This window comes from Serinus canaria, chromosome 1, assembly GCF_022539315.1.
Source record: "Serinus canaria isolate serCan28SL12 chromosome 1, serCan2020, whole genome shotgun sequence".
Lineage (NCBI taxonomy): Eukaryota > Metazoa > Chordata > Aves > Passeriformes > Fringillidae > Serinus > Serinus canaria.
Window position 1 is genome coordinate 3,805,952 of NC_066313.1, and position 14,961 is coordinate 3,820,912.

General features: G+C 38.6%; 1 protein-coding gene across 3 annotated transcripts in view; it reads left to right on the forward strand.

The window, feature by feature from the left end:
• EPHA6 (EPH receptor A6) overlaps positions 1-14,961 on the forward strand; it is a 359,369-nt gene that overhangs the window by 234,026 nt on the left and 110,382 nt on the right. For all 3 annotated transcript variants that reach the window (XM_050972812.1, XM_030234872.2, XM_050972823.1), the window contains one exon: positions 10,321-10,445. In XM_050972812.1, the coding sequence (XP_050828769.1) occupies positions 10,321-10,445 (125 nt within the window). The remainder of the gene's footprint in view (positions 1-10,320; positions 10,446-14,961) is intronic.

Here is a 14,961-nt window from a genome sequence, read left to right on the forward strand (position 1 = left end):
CACTTGAAAGTTAGACCCCAAAGCACTCAGCTGCATGTCACTAATGTACTGTGTGGATATGAGCCATTAGTTCTTACAAGCAGCTCCCAGGGCTGCAAGAGCAGGGTGTTTTCTCTCTGTAAAATTTCTGCAGTGCAGAAGGCTCTTTGGGGATAGATGAAAGCTTGTTCCAGAAGGAAGCTCTATGTAGCCAACTTGCCTTTGGACTGAGCTAAACAGAAAGCTTTGTAACCAGATAGTGTATCTGAATTTCAGAAGGCTCATCTAATCCATTATTTTTTTTCTCTGACAATAGGCTATGGGGTGCACTGGTGGAAGGAGATCAGGAAAGTGTCAAATAATGCTTCTCCATATGTGGTCTTCCAGTTCCCAGCAGCATTCAGTAGCATCTTAGTTAGTAAGGAATGTTTTCTCTGTTTCTTGCTTCAGTGTCTGTCAACTTTTTGGGCACCACAGATTTTTTTTATGGTCCTTTTTAAAAAACAACTACTCCAAACTCTTCATGTGTCAGTAGGTCCCCTAGACTTCATTCCTGGGACAAGAAGAGGACAGCAGTGCTCAGCTTTCCACCTCAAACCTTCCTTTTCTTTTTTACTGTAGGAAGCACATTTGTTATGCTACTAGAGATAGGAGATGAAAAACAGACCTGGGAAAAAATCTCCAAGGGCAGAGTTCAGCACACAGAATGTTGAAGAACACAGAAAACTCATTAAGTGTCAAGAAAAACAACAGAAATACCAAAGGGGCAAAATGGAAGAGTTCTGACAATTCAGAGGCTCTTGCTAGGAGGGCATTCCTTGGATAATTAATTTCTTGGAAAGAAAAGGCAGGCTCCTTAAGCTGAGTGATGTACTGACCTGGAGGTGTGGATGCTCAGGTTTCCTTCTCACAGGAGTGTCTGTCAGGTGATTGCCTCTCCATGAGCATGGATATGTGTAATAGGTATTAAACCACAAGCTGCAGGGCATGAGCTAACTAGCAGCAAATAGTTGAAGAGTCTTCCCTTTTGAAAGGTTATTCCATAATTACCAGCCTTCCACAAACCTCTCTTGGTTTTACTGCCTATCATCTGATCTAATTTCTACACTTCTCCTCTTTCTTGCTGATTGAGTGAGAGAACAGAAGACGTTTATGAGATGCTTTTCCTGAGTACTCAACCAACAAGTTGCACTTCTGGGGAGACATCCCTGCCCAGTAAAGATTAACAACTTATTATTCAACACATAGTTTTTAAAATCTCTGAATTAATTTGCAGAAAGATGTTTTAATTTGTCAGAAAGGTGAAAACTCTTTATGTTCCAGTCAGAAAGATGAAAACTCTTTAGATCCCAGTGGTTTTTCAACTCTGTGGAGTTTTGTCTTTGTGAATAAAAGCAACTCAATCTTCTTTAAAGAGGAAAATACACAAAAAAGGCATTTATTTTTCAAATGCATTTAATATTAGTGTGATATATTTTCAGAATATGAGTACTGTAGTCCAGAAAGAGCCACTAGCCTCTTCTGAAGTTCAGGTTTTAGACATAACAGAAGTTAAAGGCCAGCAGCTCTTAGCTTTGAGAGTGGATTTGCCCTGGTACCTTCAGGTGTCATTGCTTCTATCCATCAATTGAGAGCCTGCCCTCAGACTCAGAGGTGTATAAACACCCCCAGTGAGCTAACTAAAAGAACATATAAGTGATCTTTCACTGCAGAGCATGTGCCTTGATATTTTGTCCACTTTTTTTGATAGTTTAAACATGTTACTTCATTTAGAAGTATTGTATAGATACACCCAACTAAAAAAAAAGAAAATAGTAGAAATTTATTTAGGATCTTGACATATCTAAAATTACTCCTGCATTGCTCTAGAGGTCACCTTTAAAGAAGATCCATGACTGATTTTGCAATGAGCTTCTGTGCTGATGGTAGTGATGCATGTGATAAATAATGTGGCTAAAACCTTCGATCTACCAGCACCCAAAGCAGGTTCAGCATCTCATCTCCTGACTACAGAGGGACTTAAGACAACTTGCCAAAACTAATCCCCAGTTTTTTATCTTACTTGAGTCAAGTCAGATTCTACCCTACTTGACTAGAAATTGAACACCTAAGCTACATTTGACAGCAGCAGTGCTTTTCAGTGATTCGTGTGCATCAAGAACGAGCCATTGAATTCCTGGCCTCTTAGAAGTGTTTCTTGTCTCTATGCCAGAGTTTAAAAGGGCCTGCTTTTTTGTGCATAGGTTTCCACATCAAAGATTTAAAAGATATTTGATCCTCAATGAAACAGAGCTAGACTAAACCTTTGGAATATTTTTTAGCATTTATGAAGTATATAATAAGCTACATAATTTTGTTTGTGACATTCTGGGAATTAATTTATAAGGGCATGTTAATTTAGCATTGTTGTAGTTTATGGAATGCCTTGTTAAAATCCACATTTTTGGGGAAATCATTTGAAGATGTACATTTGAAGTCAGTATTGGATGTGTCTCTATGCACTTACACACATTCACTCAAAATATTGAAGTACAGTAGCTCTGACATTCTCTGCACATGCCAACAAACACAGCTTTTACAGAAGGTTCACAGAAGATGTTCACATAAAATATTCATGATATTCTTACTAAAAGAAAAACCTCTTTCAGACCTGTAAAGTACATTTTGACAGAAAATCAGACTGCAATCTGATCTAGCCTCGTATTTGGATATAAACAAGAGCAGGAAAGATTTGCTGAAATGAGTGTACATTTTATGTTTGCCTTTGCTACATCGCAAGACGAGCGGCAATTAATGGAGTGAAAAGATGGCAGATTTCCTAGTGCTTTTTAACCTGCTTATTTCATTTTCCAGCTTCTGAGATCAATTTAGCAGCAGGAAGTTCTGCAGAGCAATTTGGTTGCAGTTGACCCTGGAGGGGTTGTTGCTGAATGAGACTTAGTTACAGCTCTGTTTCCCTAATGCCACCTCGCTGCAATGAGTGACGCCTTCTTCACCTCAAGTTGTATTTCCAATCAATTTATAGCAACACCCAAGTTACACCAGGAGGCTGAAAACAAAGTTCTCTGAAGAAATGTGTCACCACAGGTTGTCCCCACATCACTGGGCACCTAGCAGTGCTGGAATGATATTTTTAACTTATATAACACACGGGCTGGAACACATCTTTCTTCACTCTGATTAATATCATTATAGTAGCAATCTGAATCTGCTGATAAACCAATTTCTCCTGCCTCCTTCTCTTTTAACACAGTTTTCCTTAAAAAGGAAACCCCATTAGCCACTCTGCCTTCCTTTTTAGAGGACTCCTGTGTGTCAGGAACAGTAGCCCAGGAAAGCACACACACCAATTGCAAACGTGCCACCAGCCGACAGTCAGTGGCTCACCACAGTGTCTGAGTCAGGAGGAGCAGTGAGCAGCACAGAACATTTGAGGTTGTGAAAGCAGAAAATATGCTGGTTAGGGACATGATGTTCTGTTACTTCTCCTCTAGGTACCACAGCAGGGTTTATAATCGTCATAAGGAGTGATAGGAAGGGAATGGACTTGCCTGGAGTGGCCTCTTGCACCCTTCCCTGGTTTTTGATCCAGAACAACATGCCCAGAAGAAGCCAATGAAGAGAAAGGCCTTTTTTCCCCAGTAATCACATTTTTACTGTGCCATTCAGCCACAGAAGTTGTTGCCACCTGTTGTGAGCTGATGTACCAGCCCCACACAACCTCAGTTTTGCCTTCTGCCAAACAAGAAGAGGGCAGCTCTGGTTTTCAGGGAGCTGCTCCCTCAGGAATCCCCATGGCCTATTAGATCTCTCATTGCCTTCTGCTCCTCCAGCCCTAAGAGGCAAAGAAAGGATCCAAGAATTGTCTTAATATGATGCAAATCCCTTTGGCTGCCAGAGACCTGTTGATTTGACATGATTTCCATTTATGTAACAGGCAACCTGGTTTAGTTTTGCAAATTTTTTTTGTTTGCATCTGATTCCTGGACTCACACCCTCCCTCTGTGCTTTTTTGAACTGAATTTGTTCCTCTTGCTTTAGACATACAGAGCACATAAAGAAACTCCTTAAAGCATACATTTAGGTAATGCATTTGTGGGATTTTTTAAGGGATACCATTTTTTAAAAAAACTTATAACTAAGATATTTTTAATCATTCATTGTGCTATAAATTGTGTCAGATATCCCACAATACTTTTTACCTTTGAGGCTTTGCACTTTCATGTCATCAGGGAGAGCAGAAGAGCCACACAGTCTGACTGACAGCTGAGAAGCCTTTATTTTGTACTGTTGTTTTAAGTATCTTCTACTAAAATCCACTTTGAAGTAGCAGAAGCTGAGTGGGTCCTGTAAGAAGTAAAGATTTTGGAGTGTTTCTGTCTGAAGCTCCAAAAATGGAGAATGGCAGCACATTCATGGAAGCAAAAGAAAATCTGTAGTGTTGCAGAATCGTGTGGATGAATAATTACTGTCTCTTTACATAAGATCAACAATAGATGAAAGAGAAATTAGGCAGCAAGGAAGAAAGAATTGCATTATGGATCACAAAAAAAAAAAAAGCCATGTCGAATCTACATTTACCCTGGAGGAAATCTGGGGGTTGTGTCTATCATGACCTTTAGCCCAGAACACTGTAAGCAGAATCCAGTTTTTGACAAGGGTATTGGGTTCACTTGGCTTCCATCCACCATTTCTGAGCAAGCAAAGGAGATCTGCAAGGGGAAAGATTTTAAGATGGAGGGAGAGATGATAATTATAACTTGCTGGAGGCCTATTTTCAGTAAATGAAGTGCTTCAAAAGAAACACGCTGCTCTGCTGTCTTTTGAGTGCAAACCTTTAGGGAACTAGTGTAAGAAAATGAAGTAAAAAATACTTTTTTAACCCCCAAACTTGTTAATTTGCAAGCTGTGATGCTTTGTCAGGGAAACACCATACTCAACTTTGAACTCCAAGGGTAGTGTCACTAATAGTATCCCTCCAAGCATTGTAACTGTGAATTACTACTGAAATGATTAGGAAGATAAGAGACTCCATTATGGGAAGAATCAAATATCTTATCTAGTCACTGTACTAATTGAAAGCAAGCTTGTGTGGTAAGAAAACAAATTCTTGCTGAATTCAGTATAAACCTGAAGATGTTTCATTCATGTGAACATCTTTAACATGTGAACATCTTTAACATAGAGGTGGGTTATGAACTGGAGATTTTTTAGATAAAAGTTTAATTTCTGTTCATATTTCAGTGGTTTGTTTCCCATGTCAGCTTGAGCTTAGGTCTTTTATATTCCACACTCACACTCCTAACAAGAAAGTGCTCACGTATTGCAAATAAAGGAACTTATTGACATTCACATTGTACGTTAAGATAGCTCAGTCAAAAGATTAAAGAAAATCTCTGGAGCACAACCAGAAAAGAATATAAACAGAGGTCTCCTGGATCCCTATCACATCCCTTGTTCATAAGATACTCTTTCTTCCCTTATCCTACAAAGATAGCAACAGAAAGATAAACAAACAAACACAAAAGAAAGAAAGGATGAACTGCATCTCTGCTGGAGATTAATAACCCTACTGCAGGAGTGAAGACTGCTCTGGATGATAGACAGCACAACCACATCCTTCAGATGACTGATCATATGCTTCACACATGGCATCAGTAGTGCAGGATCAAGGCTTCAGGCCTCTTAACTGCCCTGGAAAATCCTTGGCAAATAGCTCAAATGAGTAAAATACTGGAGGCACTGTCATTGATCAGGAAGTGTTATTTCATTGCTTCCAGTTCTGTCACTGGAGTAAAATGTCTTCTCTAAGACAGCATCTTTCTACTGCTTATTACCTTTCTAATACTCTTCCTAGAATCAGAAGTAAAAGCAATATTTTTCTTACTGTGCGTGCCCTGAAAGAATGTTTTTGGGTTTTTTTTTCAGATGTGGCATTGTGAATGAAATCTCAGTGCTCTTTTTATTGATATTTATAATATAAAATCATACTCAGTGTCCAACAGTATAGGAATGTTAATATAGTTACAGAATGTAGGCTGGTGAAACACTGTGAAATTATATTAGCCTTTTCTGGTATAGAAGAAGTGCAAAGAGTGTTTTTACCATCTGCAAGAACACTTCAGATTTGGACCTTGATACATCTCTATTCTGTTTCATTGATTCCCTAACATTTTTGTTTAATGGGGTTGGAATTATTAGATAACTATTAGTTCTATAGTGTTAAGCATAGTTTACTGTTGGTTTAATTTGTGCCATTAACCTGTAATTGAAGCTTGAAGAAGCCCTTTCCTTTTCATGACCAAGAAAACAGTTTTCTTTTGTTTTCTGATCCAACACAGTCAATGTAAAGTAATCATTACAGCACTGGTATCTCTTCCACCCTCAACTGCCCTTCTCTCACTGAGAGAGCTTGTTCCCCAACAGGAGGAACACAGGCTCCCTGCAGGATGTTAAAGCAGTGTCATCCTCTGTAGGGTGAATCTAGGAGGGATTAATGAGTTTTGAAAGAGAAGCAAGGTCTTTGAGTAGAGTTTAGTCAGTATTGTCCCATAGCTGCAGTTGAGAAGTGACTGAGATAAGAGGCAGGGAGAGAGGTGGATTCCCTCCTCTGAAGGGAAACCCCTGCTCAGAAAACAGGTGACAAAGCCCTGTATTTTGCTAAGTGTGATCTCTCCTGTACCTTGAAGCCGGCAGAGGTCTCAAGGAAAGAATAACTTTTAATTATGCAATTTGTGTAATTGTTGCTAAGGGCAGAGATATAGAAACAACAAACTGAATTAAACACATGATCCCAAAGGGCATTATTTTACATATTGAGACCCCCAATATTTTACATACTGACACCCACAGCCTTCTTATGAGGATGGTGTCCACAGGAATGAAGATCACCTATTTTGAAATCAGACAGTTATGGGCAATGGAAGTCAGCCTCAGGAAAAGAAATTTTCTAGGGAAAGGACACTTAGATCCAGTCATTGTTTAATATACACATTTTCTCCCCTGTATGAATCGCATGAAGAAAACAGGATTCTGAAAAAGAGAAGCCAAAGGAATTCAGAATAAAATCAGCTCACTCCGAATTAAAGAATGCATTTCCATTATTCAATAAAAATCTGAAAAGACAAGAAGCTTATGGGACTAAATTAAATGAGGAGCTCACCACGTTGTAGATGACTCATTGTAATTCAAGAAATTTATAACAGTGTAGAAGATGTAACAGATGGTGCAAAGAATCCTCTGTACAAAACACAGATTGGTGCTGAGCTCAAGAGCCAGAAACAACCCTTCAGCCTAGGACCAATGGCAAGAAAATGCTGCCATTAAAGTGATTAAAACCCATGCTGCTCTTCTAACCATTCCTTTCTTCAAATGGTTTCATTGGGTTACCATATTAGAGTTCTCCTGCAGCTACTGGATTTGAAACAACTAATTAAAAGAACTTCCCATTGATTCATCATAGGGACATTAGAGCAGCCTTTAGGAATGGGAAAATAGGATTTACCTATCTTACAATCTTCTGGTTAAAAAGAGCTTTAACAATAAGTGGATAGGATCTCTAAGGTCTAATTTACTTCTGCTCTGGTGAGCAACAGTTATAAGGAGCTGAAATTTCTCCAAAGAAATGAGTGCTCTTTAGTAGCACTTCACAGCAAAAGAAATAGAAGCTCAGCTAGCTGTGCTTTCAATTACTTGGTTTTATTTGTCTGTTTCTTCCTGTAGTAAATTTCTGACTGGAATCCTGTTTGCCAAAACCAGGATCATCCTTTTGTACATACAGGAAATGGTCAATGGCATTTCTTCTGTGTCTTTTTGTTTAAAAATTCACTCTTTTTTTTTTTTTTTTTTTTTTTCACTTGATACAGACACAAATACACTTTTCATATTCACAGCTTTACATGCACATCTCTGCATTTGGATTTAGAGGATTCATTGTTGGCACAGTGCCACAGGTGTGATGTGAGCCTTGCTGTATGGCTCCTTGGTTTCAAGCACAGGTCAGTCACAGGTGGTTTAGGGGAGATCTAAAGCAATTTTGTTCCATTAATTTCTGACTGAGTTCTTTCCCAGGAAGACAGTTGGGATTATTTCATATACTGAAGTTTTGAGAGGATCTTCCAATGCACCATGACTGTGCTTTTGAAATGCAGTTCATCAAATGGAAGAATTACTGTGTTGAGTTCAGGCTGAAAACATGCATGGATTGCTGTATAAATTTAGAAGTTAGAACACAAAGAAAAATCCCCATCATGCAGTACATATGAAAAGCTTTTAAAGTTGAGGTTACAATTTTAAGATGTGTTATATCAGCAGTGTATATTTTATAAGCCTAAAAGAGCCAAGAATATAATTTTATCTACAGCTTAACCTGGTGGTTTCTGTCATCAATCTTAATAATTTTGCAGGGATTGGGTTGTCTGACCAGAGAGCTCCCAGATGCTGTGGGATGAAGCTGCAGTGTGCTGGGAAGGGGGCCCAGCTGATGCTCATCACCTCTAAGCAGGCACACAGGGGGTACCAGATGTATCTGACAGGTTGCTGTAGCTCCCTCAGACCCACCTATAAATCACAGCACAATGCCACTCAATGACTCAAAATAACAAATAGTAAAACTATTTCTGTGAGCAGGGCCTTCCTAGGCCCTTGATCAGTGGTTAGCAATTACAAATCCATGTTTGCCAGCTCCTGCTTTCCTTTAAACAGACCTGTCTTTGTATCTTGCTTGGAGAAGTTGGTTGTACCCCAGAGAAATATTGTGAGAGTTCAACTTCACCCTCAGTTTCAAGAGTAAAAATTTCATTTTGGCTGAGGGAGTAGTTTTACCTACCCAGGGATAACATTTTGGTTCAAATCCTGTGAATGCTTTTATTTATTATTTTGTGTTTTATTCTGTTCAGTTATTTACATTATGCTGTTTAAGGACTTCCTGAAAACCAGGTTAATCCTTTATTCTGCATGGCAGGAATTTTTTTTTCTCTGACAGCCTTGCATCAGACCTGTGGTTAAAGTGGCAAAGGTGTAGAAGTTTCCTATGTAGCTCTTACCCTTTGGCAGGGTATTTTCTGGTGTTGTGTTGAGTTATCACAGAGAAAATTACACACTTCTCTATGTAGAGTTTCCCTTTTTTCAAAGACAAACACATAGTTTTGTCTTCTTCAGTGTTTGTTTGCATTCTAGAATTTATTGGTTTCATTTCTTAAACCTCCTGAATTGTTTACAGGAAAGAAAACTAATGTGAAATTTTGTGACTAGAAGCAGATTCTCTTTTCATTTTCCTAGGGAGATTCTTATGTTCAAAAGATAAAACCAGAAGTCATAAAAATGTGTTATTTTTAGGAGACAGCTCCATGGAAACTTAGAATAAGTTAAGTAAGATTCAGAAGAGAGATGAATGGGGGAGGGTGTGCAATAAATTAATATATTTTAGTGGAAAGACAAATAATGAAATCTGTGAACCACTTATGGTAGCTGGATTGTTGATCTTAGTTGTGTTCAAGACTGTTGAATAATATGACTGGGTTTGCTGTAACATTTGGGAAAGCTGCACATCAATACTATTAAAACCACAGAAGTGTCTGGAGAATATTTTTAGATGCTTGACCAGATTAATAAAACAAGCAAAGATCATTTTCTAGAGCACAATCTTTGCACCATTTGAAATCATGGCATAGATAATCATGCACCTTCTTTTCTAAAAAGCAGAAAAACTGGTTTTTAAAATTGGTTAACCCCAGAGTGAGATAATTTGGTTCCTGGGTGCATCCATGCATGCTGGGTCCCTTCCAGGAGCTGCTTTTTCCTCCCAGTTTGCCCATACCCCAGTCCCTCCAGGGGCTCCTGCAGGAGATGGCTCTTGGTGCACTGACACCTCACAAAGGGCTTGCCAGTAAAGGGATTCATTGCATCTGGTTTGAGCTCTGTCACTTTATTTTATCCCAGAGAGTAAACTGAATGCACATCCTAAACACCTGAATCATAGCATTTAATGAAGATTAAGCTGCCTGCAGAATTTGCTGCCTCTGCAATGTGGTTCTGCTCTGGACACGGTGTCCCTGGAGCCAGCAGTGCTGCCTGGTTGGGGCAGAGCCCACCCAGCCCAGTTTCTGTCTGTACTTTTGCACACAGCCATTTTCCAGAAGCTGCTCTGCACTTGAGCAGAGTTCCCAGTGGGTACTTGAGACATGAATTCCAGGTTATTTGGTTTCCCTGAGAATTGCCATCTGTCATGCTTTTCTGTCTGGAGGTCACTCCAAGTTGCCTCGGGTTGGTATCCTCAGACAGGAGGTTGGAAGGATAAACTGTGCTTCGTCTTTAACCCTTAGTTATCCTTTTCCCTTTCAGCACCCACCTTGATAGGTATGGTAAGGAAGGACTGGGCTTCCCAAAACAGCATTGCCCTCTCCTGGCAAGAGCCGGACTTTCCCCATGGAGCAATTCTGGACTACGAGATCAAGTACTATGAGAAAGTAGGTCTCACTTACAGCATCACCCACACTCAGATCCTAAAGAGCAATGTGTTTTGTATTCTTAATAGTATTTTTTAAATCTTTTCACTTGACCCCACCTACAATGCTCTGTGTGTGTGCCAGACATTTTATTTCGTGATGATTTTTTGTTGTTTTGCTTCTAACTTGTTAATGACTGTCTTGTTTCACATCAGAATTGAGTAGAGCAGCAAGCAGATTGTACATTTACTCATCTCATAGTAACTACATTTCAAAACGTGGATAAACTGATCACATGCTTCAACATATTTCAATTTATGGATGGTAAAAACTTTATATTAGTGACACACAACAGAATTAAACTGAATGCGAACATTATTTCATTTTGAGGCAGAAGATGTATTTATTTATTTATTATTGCTAAATAAGGCAATAATATGTGCTTAAAGGATAGGTGCACCAGTGTTGTTTAGAGGGTTACAAGAGATGGATTGGATTTCTGGTGCTCTGTCAAAATTAGGGAATTTCACACAGAAGAGAGCTACAACATGCACTACAAGTAAAGGTACAAGGTGCACACACAGCATGTGTTGGAAAATCATAATTTGAAGCCTCCTTCTCCATAAGCATAAAACATATTTAGTCATTTCCAGTCGCTACAGGGCCTGGTACCAGTAAAAAATTCTGTGCTGAGCAGTGCCTTCAATCCTGAAGATATAGACAGGAAATTTTTGGTGTCTGCCTTAAACAGTTCCCTGCTAAGTCAGTTCTTGTGTTTCCCTGCCCCCATCTGAAGCACAGTGGAACTGCTGTATGTGAAGATCACAAAGAACAGAAATACAAACCAAGTCATGGAATAAAGTATTAGGAATATTTGGCTCTGTAAATATCTGAGATTTTTATTCCTTGACTGCACTTCTCTGTTGAGATTATGCAGCTTTAATGAGGCAGAAGAAAGGGTAAACTGGGGGAAAAAATCCAACCATTTAAATAGGACAGCTAGAAGGGGAAGACAGATTGCTGATAATATTTGGTAAGCCAAAGCAAGGAACCCTTTATTCCTACTCTGATGGGAGTCCTTGGGTTCTGATCCATTATCATAGCAAGCCCCGTTATAACCTGAACTTCTTTTCTTCATTGATATTAAAGAGGTGAATTAAACACAACAAAATGTGATATTTTATTCACTTGAATTGGAACAGTTCCAAAGATCTGTAGCCATTGGTATGGATGTTAAATTATAAATCTTAGATATGTATGTAACAAAATCCTTTCTCAATGGATTATGTGCCAAGACCAGTCAGTGCTGAGTGACCAGGCAAATAATTTTTCTTAGAGGTCTACTTATTCCTTAGCCTTGACCATTGTGCAGCAAGACTACATACCCAGGCTTTATGATCCTTTGCTAGACACAGCTTAAAACACTCTTATCTGTTTTTATGGAAAAAAAGAACAATTTTCTGTTTTTTTCTTTTAAAATATATAAGGAGCATCTTCTATCTATATACTCTTTCCTCTGAGGTCAGGGGAGAGAAAATTCACTGCTGGCACCTTCCAGTGCTGTGGCACAGGTGTAATTTGCAAGACCTCTCTTGGAGACCAGGTTCTAGATCACAGAGATGAATAATCCAGTATTGCAAGTCAGTCTGCCTATTTACACTATTAAATTGAGAAAATGTTATTTCACACCACTTCAATATTTAAATCTTGCTTTAATCATATTTAAATCAAGAAGCATACATTATAAAGCTGGCTAAGTGTAGTGGCCAAATGCAAATGAAATTTTGTATTGAGAAAGAAAAAGGGATGGTTCCTACCTCAAAGCCAGAAAACATTAATATGCACAAGTAATTTTATGTTTCAGTTAGTTTTTTCTTCTTCACTGTGGAGCTCTGTATATTAAAAAGCATAGTTTGTGTTATGACACTGTAATCTCTCAGCCTTCCCAGCAACTCTGAAACAGGGGAATATCAGCATTCCTGTTCTCAGCAGAAGTGACAAAACAGGGATGTTGTTGCATGCTCACAGGAAATATGATAAAAGTGAAATAATTTTCTACTGGATCTCGTATGAATTTATCACAGACATCCCTCTAACAGAGAGCAAAAAAATGCAGGTAAAGTTATAGAACATGTTAAATATGAAAAGGTCAGAAATTTTATTAATGTCTTAGGGAGTCAAGAAAAAGGGCAGAAAACAGTAGTCTTAGCTACTAATAAACACACTAGGTAGAAAAATTGAGCAACTTTTGCAATCCATCTTCATCTCTTTCTAGCTGTCATTTGCATTTAATAAAGAAAGGTTTTGTTCTGATAATATAAGAGATGGAATGTCTCCATCAAGTACAACCACTCAATGCCTCAAATTCAGCTGATTATATCAGTTTCCTAACTTCTTGAAGCTCTGAGGAATTATGCAATATTCTAAACTTTTACTATTATTGCTGCTATTTCCTTTAAGGTTTCTTGTTGATGTTTAAAAAAATGTCAGTACATCATTGGTGAGCACATTAGGGGGGCAGCCTGCTTTTAGGTAGCTTTTAGTTAGTTAGTAGGAATTCTGTGGCTCACAAATGGAAGTTGTGTCTTGTCATGGGCTCCCAAGGTTCCCTGGAAGAAATGTAAACTGCAGAAATCAAATAGCTGCTCAATAAACTGTAAGCACTCCACAAAATGGGGCAGTTTCCAACAATTTCATGAGGAAGACAAATTAATGATGACGAGCATGGAACATAAAGATCCACCTTTCCATGCATTTCCAGAAGCAGCACAAGGAGGCTGTACTGTGCCAATTATGCAAGAAACTTGCATTTATACTCTTGTAAAATACAAATCACTCACAGAGAACTACCAAAAGATCAAGTCCTCTCTGTGAAAAATATTCTTCTGATAAAGACTACCAAGTTATAAAGAAATAAACTAGAGAAGGAGAGTTATCCAGAGGTCTCAATAAGTTACAAGTAGGGAATCATACATTAATTTCAAAGTACAATAAAGCAGTTCCATAATTTTTCTGCTTTAAAGTACCTTTTCCTATATGACCTTCATTTCTCCAGGGAATTGCTGTAAAACACTCAGAACTTCAGGAAATACTGTCTCTAAAAATGAATATCTTGTGACAATAACAAAATTTTATCATGAGCCAGTTGTACAGATTTGTAGTTTCTTATTTAGGAGTGCACTGGTAGGTTTTTATGTGATAGTCTGACATGAGGTCATTTTGTTCTGCAGCCTTTCAGCCAAAAATGCAGTGAAAAAAATCTGACCTAGAACATAATTAGAGAGCTGATTTGGCCTGGGAGAGCAAAAATTCCTCGACATTCAGTCCAAGATTCTCTGAGTTCTGTCACAGCAAAGAGAAAGGGTTTTCCACTCTTTGAAAAGTTGTGTGATATTACCAGGGAGAGAACACCATGATCTTGAAATAATTGCTTTGTTGAGGCTTGATGGTTGAAATACCTGATTTCAGGTAGATTATGAATCATTCTGAAAACTCTGCCTTGGATAATAAGTGAGTGTTTACAGCAACACACAGAAGATCAGTTCAATGTTTGCCCTTGAGGATCTAAGACACGCTCATAAAAGCATTTCTTCATAGACCTTTTTTGGGGTCTTGAGATACTAAACATTGCAAATTATCTGCATTGATAAGGGGGGTCTGCCCTATTCTGCACTCTGTCCATTATGTTCTATGATCCCTTGATATCATCCACAAACACTATTTCTAAAAGAAAAAAATCTCTCATGTGCCATAGTGTCTTTCCCTTTAAAAATTGAACTCATTAATATAATCTCATTGCCATTGCTAATTGCAATTAATTTTTCTTTTATAGTTTAAACTACTACTCAGACACTGACCAATTTGCAAGATTCCAGATCATCATAATCTCTCCACCTGTCATTAAAAGGGTTTCATGTTTGAGGCAGATGAAGGAGTGGGGCCGTGTTAGAGCCTTTTAATGACAATTCCTCCTTCTGTAGGAATTCCCTCATGGGAAAGGGAACACAGCACACAGTGGGTATAAATCTCACCAGCTGCACTCCAGGTTGTGCAGCTGAACTGGAAAACACTTATTCCTCCCCTTTCCATCCAAACCCAGAAAGTGAATCATCAAAAATTAATGCTCCCCATGACCTGTGTCAGGCATACCAAGCTGTGCACGTATCAGCCACTGTATTAAGTTGTTATTTGTTCTCCCCATGGCCCAAGCACAGCAGCTGGATTACATTTCCTGTTACACACAAGATGACATATAATTAGCTAAAGAAGCCTGTCTGTGGAGAAGGGATTTTAATGGAATGTACCCAAGCAGTAACCTGAGGCATTGCAGTGAAATCCCTAAACAGAGAAAGCAGAGAATATTTTAGAATCAAGATTTGGAGGAAAGGGCTGATCTTTCTTTGCTTTCTTGTCTTTTGATGAAATTCAAAGCCAAATCCCTTTGCCAAAATACTTCATTTTGTTGGGAGATTCAATTTGCAGCTCACAGGCAGTTTTCACATAAAAAAATTAACCCACCTTCATAGGACAGTGAGTG